Source organism: Onychomys torridus, chromosome X, assembly GCF_903995425.1.
Source record: "Onychomys torridus chromosome X, mOncTor1.1, whole genome shotgun sequence".
NCBI lineage: Eukaryota > Metazoa > Chordata > Mammalia > Rodentia > Cricetidae > Onychomys > Onychomys torridus.
The window spans coordinates 89,496,105-89,506,868 of NC_050466.1; the positions used below are offsets into that span (position 1 = coordinate 89,496,105).

At 51.6% G+C, this 10,764-nt stretch overlaps 1 protein-coding gene across 4 annotated transcripts; it reads left to right on the forward strand.

Annotated features, from left to right (window-relative positions):
• The first annotated feature begins 353 nt into the window (after nucleotides 1-353).
• Nucleotides 354-9,107, forward strand: Gdpd2 (glycerophosphodiester phosphodiesterase domain containing 2). 4 transcript variants are annotated; one of them, XM_036175459.1, is made up of 17 exons: nucleotides 354-481; nucleotides 597-709; nucleotides 2,373-2,486; nucleotides 2,703-2,806; nucleotides 3,099-3,192; nucleotides 3,389-3,448; nucleotides 3,702-3,800; nucleotides 3,979-4,072; nucleotides 4,222-4,367; nucleotides 4,495-4,577; nucleotides 4,688-4,838; nucleotides 6,641-6,862; nucleotides 7,069-7,217; nucleotides 7,814-7,961; nucleotides 8,097-8,179; nucleotides 8,365-8,390; nucleotides 8,480-9,107. In XM_036175459.1, the coding sequence occupies exons 3-17, from the start codon at nucleotides 2,382-2,384 to the stop codon at nucleotides 8,530-8,532; spliced, it is 1,617 nt and encodes a 538-aa protein (XP_036031352.1). In that variant the 5' UTR covers nucleotides 354-481; nucleotides 597-709; nucleotides 2,373-2,381; the 3' UTR covers nucleotides 8,533-9,107. The 4 variants fall into 4 exon arrangements, with proteins under 4 accessions (XP_036031352.1, XP_036031349.1, XP_036031351.1 ...); XM_036175456.1 differs by lacking the exon at nucleotides 8,365-8,390 and having other exon boundaries at nucleotides 8,480-9,101; XM_036175458.1 differs by lacking the exon at nucleotides 8,365-8,390 and having other exon boundaries at nucleotides 6,641-6,841; nucleotides 8,480-9,101.
• The last annotated feature ends 1,657 nt before the right edge of the window (nucleotides 9,108-10,764 follow it).

Here is a 10,764-nt window from a genome sequence, read left to right on the forward strand (position 1 = left end):
AGGTAAACAAGGCAGCAAGACTGATATCCTGAATGAGCATCTCATGTGCAGTGGAGTGAGGGCTGTTGAATACATCCACAGGGACCTCCTAGTCCAGAAACAGGGCAACTTGTTGCCCAGAGTTCAGAAGGTCACTTGAAGAGCATCTCACAGCTGGACCTCGCAGAAGTGCAAATAGCCCAAGAGGAAAGGGAAGCTAATAATTGGAAGTTGTACTCCTAGGAAGCTTGAGACTTCCTCACAGGCTCAAGAGTTTCCAGGGGACTGGCAGGGCCCCTTCTCCTCACTGCCAAGTTGCAAAGTTGCGTGGTCACCTCCCCCAGCTCCCCTCCCGCCTATGCTATGCCCTCAGCCCTCGCCTCCTAGAACCAGGACAAAGCCCTCCGGCAGTGACTGGGAGGGAAACAGGAGGAGGGACAGAGGAATGGGAAAGGCTGCACAAAGGAATTCCTCACACCAAGCCCCCTGACTGCCAGCTCCAGTGAGTAAAGAACCGACCTCCTTTCCTTTCCCGCTCACTCGCACCCATCTTCGGCTGGGCTCCGGCCATAGAGCTTCCTTAGGCCTTCTGAGAGGACCCACACTTCTTCCTGTAGGTGGCAACAGTGACACCTGTTTGATCAGTGAGGCTGAGCCAGGGACTGCCAGAGGGAGGAGGCAGACTACTGGAGAGGAGCTGGGAAGCAGAGCTGCGCACTCCGAGTACAAGGTGTGAAGGGTTCGGGAAGGCTGGGTGAGGCAACCGGTGGGAGCCGGGAAGTGAGGACCTGCTCAACCCGGCAGGGATGGAGTCCAGGGGCTTAGGCAGCACCCCTATCAAATTCCTTGCTCCGGGTCTTTCAGACTGGCCAGATCTTGGTCCCATCTTCCAGGCAGCTCTGGAGGGAGGGAGGACTCTGGAAGTCTGAGGTGCAGGGGTATATAATGGTGCTCAGGACAGGCTACGGTAGCCCAGTCCGAGATGGGAAGAAGCTAGGGCCTCGCTTTGGGTCTGGAAAGGGACCCACAAGGTAAAGATTTCCTCCTTTGCCAGGCCCAACCCCTCCACTCCCTAGACAGACCCTCCTTTCCCAAGGGGAACTTTCAGTAAGGGGGCAGTTTCAAGAACAGACACCTCTTTCCTCCTTGTAGGAGCCCTGCCACTGTGCACCCCTTAAGAGGCTATAGCGTGAACAAGGGGGCCCAGTCCCTTTGTACAGAACAGTTAGGGGAGAGAGAGACAGAGACAGAGAGATTATCCGGGGGCCCCTTCACATTTTCAGTCATTTTGAGACCCATTTGTGCTGGCAGCCACTAGTCCACTAGTGTACACACATGTCCATATGGCGACAAATCACACACAGTCAACCTGCTTACATTGGAGGTTCAGTAGTAGACTTGTCACCTGCTTCAAACCGTCCACCTACTCATGGAGAAGCACGGTCACATGTCCAGCCCAGTGTGTGGATCAGCTTGGTCTCAGCCATACTCAGAAGCCCAAGGTACAGGAATACTCTGCTCCAAGACAGGTCCCCTGCCACCGTCACCACCACCACCACCACCACCACCACCCTCCACACACGCACATGCAGGCACGCACGCATGCACCTTTGCCCTGTGTGTGTATTGTACTTTCATTAAGGATAACTCCGAGGGTGGGGCCCCTGAGAGGGGGAAGGTGAGAGCTGGGTTTCTATTTGGGATGGACGGTGACTGTTCATGATGACTGCACAGAAAAGGACAAGGCTGGGAGTAAGGGATCCAGGCAACCAGCTCCCCTCCAGTTCTCTTATTAGCAGTGCCCCCAACCCCTGGGAAGTGGACACAGAGAATCTTTCAGTCAGGGCTTTGTGGTTTGTACAATCTCTGTAGCCATAGCAACTAGTCAACTTGCTGTGCCTCCCTTAGCCCGGGGTCAGAATTGGAACCTCTGCTTCAGGTTACTCGTGCTTCCTGGGTTGGAAGACAGCATCGGGCTGCCTCAAGCTCAGTCAAGTCTGCCTTAACTTGCTGAACTGAGTTTGCCCCACCCTGGGGGCAATTTCTCCTAAGTTACTCTGGGCAAGCTCTCCACCCCCAGATCTGGATAGCATTAAATAGGAAGGAACTAGAGAGACTAGGTACACAGTATGCCTGCAAAAAGGTTGGGCCACTGCCTTCCCAGGTATCAAAAACCAGGGGCAATGGAAGAATCCAGAAATGGTCCCTCTTTTCCAGGCTTGGGGCCAGTCACCTTATCAAACCCAGAGCTCTGGGTCTGCCCTGTGATAACAAACTGCTAAGTAGCAGTCCAGGCTCCTACCTACCTGCCCCAGGCTCCTGGGATGCATAGGAAGGGAGGCGCAGATCTGTCCTCTATCAGACTTCCCTGATGGCTGTGGCCCTTCCCCCAGGTCTTCACCATGACTGAGTCTCCTGGCTGCTGCTCCATCTGGGCCCGCTGCCTCCAGTGCCTGTATGGCTGCCGCTGGAGGCAATATCCCAAACAGAGGCTACAAACCAGCAAGGTGGAGTAGGGATGGGGGGCAGGCCTCAAGTTAGAAAAAAAAGGCTGCTTAGAGGGAATACGGGGACTGTATTCATAGGCAGCTGGGGGGAAGGGGTTTTCTCCCCTTCAAATACAAGAAGAGCAGCTCAGGGCAGGGCAGGAAGCTGAGTTGCCATGCCTCTGAGCATGCCTGAAATGGGGATGGGCTGAGAGCGTCTCTCCTGCTCCTTTGCAGTGTGACTGCATCTGGTTTGGCCTGCTCTTCCTCACCTTCCTCCTGTCCCTGGGCTGGCTGTACATTGGGCTCATCCTTCTCAATGATCTACACAACTTCAATGAGTATGTCACCTACCACCCACCCCTTCCTCCACATACCAGCCAAGCTACTTCCTACCCGTGCTTGGCCTCCATTATCAGTCATCTCCAGCTCCACGTGGCCCCTGAATCCCAGCATTCCTAACCGCCTTAGAAAATTCCAAGAGACCTTCCCAGTCCCTGGAGACCTTGGCCCGATGAAGGAAGCATTTCCCCTCACTCCCACCAAGTTATTTTCCTGGGTCTAGCCACCTCAACTCTCAACTCTCTTCAGGTTATCTCCTGCACTTGACCACCTTCCTTTACCCTCCTACAGATTCCTGTTCCGCCACTGGGGTCACTGGATGGACTGGTCCCTGGTACTCCTGCTGGTCATCTCTCTACTGGTCACATATGCATCCTTGCTATTGGTTGGTCCAGGGATATCTGACCTAACTCCCACATAAGCCCTTCATTCCTGCTCAGATCTACCGTCTGGTTCTCATTCTAGTCACCGAGGGAGGACAATAATTCTTGGGTGGGAAGGAGATGCCAGCCTGCAAGTCCCCACTCAGCAAACTTGCCTTCTCCTGGAGCCTCCTAAGTGCCTCTACTCTCTGTTCCCAGCTCCTGGGCCTGCTCCTGCAGCTCTGTGGACATCCTCTGCATCTTCACAGTCTCCACAAGGTACAATGAAGTGGAAATGAGGCAGAAGGGATGCTGGGTCCAACACTATGATAGCCATTTGCTTGAGGAGTTCACTTTTCTATCCCTGGGGTCCGGGTCAGGACCTGAAACCCAGCACATACTTACTGAGTGGAAGGATAGAGGATGTGTTCAGGAAGGGGAAGAATCCCGTGTCAACAGAATGAGGAGGGAGCACAAGTAACTACGAGCCTTGGCTGACAAGGAAGGCTCATTCAGTCCCCCCTTGTCCCAGGTGCTACTGCTCCTCATTATGCTTCTGGTGGCCACTGGCCTGGTGGGACTGGATATCCAATGGCGGCAGGAGTGGTACAGTTTACGACTGTCACTGCAGGTGAGTGGCTGAGCTCCGCTGTCTGGGTGGATGCCTTGGCCCATGGCCAGTTCTGGAACATGACATTGCCCCTGGTCCTACGAGACTGCAGGTCTCTCTGAACTACAAAAGTTCATCCCTAAGTGGGGAGGGGAGGACAATAGGAATAAGAGTCTTCCTCATCAGCTGTTATCCACAGGCAACGGCCCCATTCCTTCACATCGGAGCAGTCGCTGGAATCACCTTCCTGGCCTGGCCTGTGGCTGATACCTTCTACCGTATCCACCCAAGAGGTGCCAACTTCAGCCCATCCTCCCCCACACTGGTCACCAGTGTCTCCTCCCACTGCTCATTCAGTTTCTTGTATCTGAGCTCTGCTCTCTGCCTAGAGCGCCACCTCTCTTGCTGCCTTGCCCCAAAGCCTGTCCTCCTCTTTCTACAGGCCCCAAGGTTCTACTACTGATCCTATTTTTTGGAGTCACTCTGGTCATCTACTTGGCCCCCATATTCATCTCCTCCCCCTGCATCATGAAACTCAGAGACTTACCCCCCAAGCCTGGGCTGGTGGGACACCGAGGGGCCCCCATGGTGAGTTGACAGGCAGAAACCTGGGTGAGTAAGGGAGAATCTGCTCATCTAGGCTTCAGCCACCGGGCCTGTGGGTTCCCAGGCCCCTACTCTTCCCTGCTACATCTTCACCGACTCCCTTTCCCAGCTGGCCCCCGAGAATACCCTGATGTCCCTGCGGAAGACAGCTGAATGTGGAGCTGCTGTGTTTGAGACAGATGTGATGGTCAGGTGATGGAGGGTGGGGCCCAGGGGTTGGTGGGCTGAGGGGCACAGTGGAGGCATTCAGAAAAAGATGGTAGCCCCAGAGCTTGATCCCCTGACATTCATTGTACCCTCAGCTCTGACGGAGTCCCCTTTCTCATGCATGATGAGCGGCTGAGCAGGACTACCGATGTAGCCTCTGTGTTTCCAGAGCGAATGTCAGCTCACAGCAGTGACTTTTCCTGGGCTGAACTGCAGAGACTCAATGCTGGAGCCTGGTTCCTAGAGGTGAGGGCTCCAGCTAAGAAGAGGCCACCACCTCGGTGGCACTCAGGGCAGAGTTCATTCCAGCAATATGGACTTGCTGCACCCTGTGCTGGTCAGTAAGAACAGTCTCTGCCCTCACGTCACTCCCACATAACAAGGAGAGCCTGAGCAAAAGACAATTGGAATCGGAAATAGAGCAATAAAAATACTTCTCCTGGGCAGATGGGAGTGAGCTCCACTGTGTCACAAAGCAAGAATGGGGAACTAGTTCTGCAGTGCTAGGGTAGGACCCAGAGCCTTGACTTGGCAAGCACCTCACCACTGACATACACTCCAAAGCCTTGCTTGGTACATGGAATTCTAGTTTGAGGTAAGAGTATGGGTAATGGCCAGAAATACAAATAGGTTTCCAGAGAACACAAAGTAGCTCAATGGAACTGCTAGATTCAATACATAGGAGTGGTGGGAGGCAGGGCTTGAGCTTAAGGAATTTTGAAGGTTGGACATTGAAGTGTTGACTTTGATCCTCTAGGCAGTGAAAAATATTTAAAAGGATACTTTAATTTTACAGTACCTCTTTTCCTGATTGCAAAAGTAATATTTGTTCATTGTAAAAAAAAAATCAGAAAAAATAATTTATGATTTGGAATCTTCCATAATCCAACCATCTAAAATATTCACTGGTATTCACTGTGTGAACATTTTTTTTTCCAAAAGATAAGATCACAACACAGACTTGCAGCTTTCTGTTTTCTTTTTTTTTTTTTTATATAAGTTTAGGTCTATATCTGATGGCATATTAGAGTAATTAAGAACCAAGGATGTCTATATGTGAACTTTGGCTTTGGCACTGGATAGCTATGGTGACTCTGGCCAATGACCCCTAGCCAATCTGTGTCTGTTTCCTAATTGTACATCAGAAATAGTTGTAGTACTTCCCTTCTAGGGCTCTCAGACAGATTGTCAGTTCACACACACCAAGTCCCCGGCACATAGCAGACAGTCACTGTTATCTGCGTTTATCTATGTCAGGACTGGAGGCCATTCGTTGATAATAAGGGAAGGCAGGCAGAATGGCAGAGGCTTGGAACAACCCCAGGGAGGAATGGGAGAACAGGCCTATCAAGAGCAAGTGAAAGGTTTGTCAAGCCACAGCAAGCAAAACCAGGAAATCCAACACTAAGAGCCCCCATGCTGGGGGCTGCCTGAGACAGTGTGCAGCCCCCAGTCCTAAAGGTGGAGGAGGCAGACGGCTGTAAAATGGAACCAGAGCTTAGAGGGTGTACGAAAGGTGGAAATGAGCCTCTCGAGAGCACGGTGGAAAGTAATTCAGGCTGAGGCTGGACTGTATAGATGGGGATGCGGCTGCAACAAGAACTAGGAACCAAAGGACCAGGAGGAAAGCAAAGGCTCACAGTCACCAAGGTCTCTATGAGACCGAAGAGGTGGTACAGTAGGAGAAAAGAAGTTACAACCTGGAGGGGTAGGAGGCTGAGGCCTTGGGTAAGATTAGATGGAAGAAAGCAATACAGAATCAGGGCACACTTGGTAAGACTGAGAGCAGCTAGCTGGGTATGGTGGCTCACTCACGTCTTTAGTGCCAGAACTTGAGAAGTAGAGGCAGCTCACTGTGAGTTCAAAGCCAGCATGCTTTATATAGCTACATAACAAATTCCAGGCCAGCAGGGACTGCATAGTGAGACCCTGTCTCAAAATGACTAAATGAATAAACAAACAAACAAATAAATAAATAGCAAATAGTAAGTACGGGGAGAAAAGCTAGAGGCTTCTTGTGGTGTTGAAATCATTTCCCTCTCTTATAGCGACAACCGTTCTGGGGGGCCAAAGAGCTGTCAGGTTCTGACCGGAAGGAGGCTGAGAATCAGACAATACCAGCATTAGAAGAATTGCTGATGGAAGCAGCAGCCCTCAACCTCTCCATCATGTTTGACTTGCGCCGACCCCCAAGAAACCACACATACTATGAGACTTTTGTGAATCAGACCCTGGAGGCTGTGTTGAATGCAAGCGTGCCCCAAGCCATGGTGAAGTTGTCCAGGGCTCCCAAAGTCCCCGCTTTGGCCCTCTTCCCAACCTGCCTTCCTTAGGCCATGATGATTTCAAGGCTGCCTCCTGCCCTCACCCTCCTACCGCAGATCACATACTCCATTCTGTGGCCAAACATCTCTGTCCCTGTCCCTAGCATCCCTAGGACTTGCTCAATTGCAAACTCATCTTCCCTGAACCACAGGTTCTTTGGCTGCCGGATGAAGATCGTGCTTATGTGCAACAACGGGCTCCCGGAATGCGTCAGATATACGGCCACCAGGGTGGCAACAGGACAGAGAAGCTCCAGTTGCTCAACCTACCCTATCAAGACCTGCCAGTGTTGGATATCAAGTGAGTGCCAGAGGAGAGGAACCCCGAGGTTGACTGTCAGGAAAGAATCAATGCAGGGGGTGCAAAAGCTGTTCATTCATTCCCACAATGGACACCTAGGGGATGATTGCTATATATCATGTCACATTTATTGTAGGCTTCAAGAAAGAAATGTGAATAAGATGGAAAAGCTCCTGGCTTTCATGGAACTTAGGAACTAGCAAAAGGTGTAGACAGGAAATAAAATACATTTATGTTGGGTAGTGGTATTAATAACACATGATGCAGTAGTGATTGAGGTTTGGGGTAAGGAGCCAGGGAAGCCACATTAGGAAGCACTGGAAAGGTGACGCTCCAGCTGAGTGCCAGCTGAGTGCAAGGAGCTAACTCTGGGAAAACCAGAAGAAGCACGGAGAGAATGGAGAGCAAGAAAGGGGAAGAGGAAGCTGCAGAGGTAGACAGGGAACAAACTGGATAGGGCTTTGGAGGACATGAGAGAGATGTTCGTGATTACTCTACATCACAGAGATCTGCATAAGAGGATGGGTCCAGGGCAGAGAGTCTGACATGAGCTAGGCAGATTCTGGCTGTTCCTCATTTCTTTTCCACTTCCCCAGGGCACTGCACCACAACAATGTCTCCGTGAACCTATTCGTTGTGAACAAGCCCTGGCTCTTTTCCCTGCTCTGGTGTGCAGGGGTAGATTCAGTTACCACCAACGACTGTCAGCTGCTGCAGCACATGCGTTACCCGCTCTGGCTTATTGTAAGGGCTCTAGAACAGCCACTGGTCATCCCCCATCTCTGGTTCTCCTCAAACCTGTCCTCGTCCATACTGATTTACCCACATATGCTACTCTTGGGGGCTCTGGCCACTGATGGGTCTTTTCTATTCCCATAGGCCCCTCAAACGTACTTAATGATATGGATCATCACCAACTGTGCCTCCATTCTACTGCTTCTGTGTATCTTCCTCCACCGAGGGTGAGTGGTTTTGCCTTGGTCCCCTGGGTCGTTACTTTCCCAGGGCCTCAGGTAATAAGGCCGATTCTGACTCACATATGCTGCCTGGGATTGGGATTTGGGGAAAGCAGTTTGGAGACCCCCTGGGTTGGAAGGTCTTGCTATAAGTTGGTGGAACTCACAATAGAAAGACTTTCTCTCCATAGGAGATGTGCTAAGAGAAACAGAGCTGGTAAGAATGTCCCCTCCCTTCTCATTTTTTCCTCCTAATTGCCTCCTGCTTCACTCCCTGCATGGCCCACCTCTTCTCCACTTCCCTAGGCTTGGAAACAGCCGTGCTGCTAACCAAGATCAACAACGTCATGGTGGAGTGAATGGCGAACCCATGCCCCCTCATCTGCAGTCTAATGCCCGTGTGCTCTGGCCAAGGGGAAAGAAAGGAGCTAACGTGGAATGTCCTGGAAGAAAATGTCTGCAGGAGGGAAGCATGGCTTTTGAACTAAGAGGGCCCTCTGTCCAGATGGTGGGCATGTCTCAAGCTGCCGTGGAATTTGCTGCCTTTGTTTTGATATAAATTAGTTGGAAAGACAGTGAGTGACAAGAAGTTACTCCCAAAATGAAATTAAAACAAGAAAGTGAGAGAGATTGCCAAGATAATGCCTTAGGCCTGTGTGCACATGCACGTGGGTAGAAGACGCAGGGTGTGTCAGGGTGGGGTAGCTCAGAAAGATGACTGAAAGGCAAAATGGCCTTTCCTGGAGTACTTTAAGATGATGAAGACAGTCCCCACTCTATGCCCTTTCTCTCCTCACCCTACAGGATGGGAGCTAAAACACTCACTTAGCAACGCAATTCTGTGCCTACGGTGGCTTTTTGTTGTGAGCAATGAATGGTTCCTGTATCTTGCCTGTTAATCTGGTATTCAATGAATTTTTAATTGTCATTTGGTCACAGTCTAATCATTTCAGTGCTGGGGCTGGAAGGATGTGCACTCCATCTGGAACTGAATGTAAAATGACATTGAGAGGTCGTCATCATCATCGGGAGATTTGCGGGCGGGAGAGGGAAGGACTGATACCTCCCCAGCGGGCTGAAGAGAGCAGCTATGGCCTCTGTCCAGGGTGGCCCAGGAGCTTTGTGCAGGGTTGCGTTGTAGCTCCACCTTGTGGTCACTGGCCCCGAGAGGGCTGGATCCCTCGCCACTGTGACGTACTTGCTGAATAACCACCAGTTTTCCTTGCATGTTCGGGGACTTGTGTCCTTGACTTCAGACTTTGAGGGCAAGTTCTGATTTCCACATCCCCCCCCCCTTTTTCTTCTCTGGGATGCGCACGGGCTCTGGTTCTAGCTAGCCTTCCCCTCGAGGAGCAAATTCCTCAATATGTTGCTGCCTGTAAGGCTAGAAGCTGAGTGCAGAGTTGACCTGGTGATGTTGAGTCAGATAAAAAAGGATTCAAATGCTAAGACAAAAACTAGGACAAGTAGGGAGCTCTGTCAGGCTGGTTACACTGCCATTCGTCCTGGTTCCCACTCAAAGGCCACTCAAGATTTTGGTGTGGACAGGAAAAGGTCCTCAATTCCTTCTCTACTGCCCTGCCAGATCAGGACCTGGAGCAGCACTAGCTTCTTGGGCCAAGACCCCACCATCCCTGTCCTCCACACCTTGGTTACCGGTAGCCATGGGAACTACAATTCCCAGTATGCCTCTGGGCACTCACTGTCTCCCGTGGATGGAGGCGAGTTTGAATTTGCGGTAGGGCGCGTGACACACACACACACACACACACACACACACACACACACACACACACACACACACTCTCATTCTTTCTTTCCTTTCCTCGCTGTTCCCCTCACTCTCATAATCCTCCACTCCTCCACACGGACACACCTGGCCCAGGCAGGCATGGTAGGATTAGTTGTGGGGACAGCAGTGCAGACAGCAGTGAGAAGGTCCATTTTACCTTAAACTCAGCAGATCACACTGTGTTTCAAACCGAATTCCCTTATCTTTCCTTCCTCCGGATCCCGCTTCTCAGTCTAACTGACTACCGACCTCAGCTCTTGGAGCCCCTCAGCCTGTCAAGTACTGCGTGTTGTCACCCTTGGGCTTCCCAACTCATACACTTTTTTTTCTGCCCTTGTCAGTTTCCCAGGCTCTCTGCCTTGCACCTTCTTCTTCCCCTCCTTTCCCTTCCCTTCCCTTCCCTCCCTTCCCCTTCCTTCCCCTCCCCTTCCTCCCCTCCCCTCCTCTCCCTTTCTCTTCCCTTCCCTTCCCTTCCCGCCTCTTCCCTCCCCCCTCCCCCGCCCCTTCCCTTCTGACTCCATACCATCAACCTCCAGCCTCACAGCTCTAACCTCACAACTCCCCAGCTCTGGGCTGAAGTCCTCTAACCTCAGTGTCCAGGTTCCCAGAGTGCCAGCACCAACTCAGACTGTGCTCCTAGCTCCTAGTATTGCATACTGAGTTCTGAGCCAGCCACTGCAAACTCTTCTTCCTAGGAGGACCAGACAGCCGTAGGCACTGGACCTCTATGAGGCCAGGGACTGGAGACCAAGACTGACCAAAATTTGAGGGCTGAAGGCCAGGCAGAGCTGCTCATTGG

Bases quoted from the DNA above. Each gene is read 5' to 3' on its own strand.
- Gdpd2 (XM_036175456.1), top strand. From the start codon at position 2,382: ATGACTGAGTCTCCTGGCTGCTGCTCCATCTGGGCCCGCTGCCTCCAG. The intron at 3,449-3,701 runs GTACAATGAAGT...CCCTTGTCCCAG, and splicing joins ATCTTCACAGTCTCCACAAG to GTGCTACTGCTCCTCATTAT. The intron at 7,218-7,813 runs GTGAGTGCCAGA...CCACTTCCCCAG, and splicing joins CTGCCAGTGTTGGATATCAA to GGCACTGCACCACAACAATG.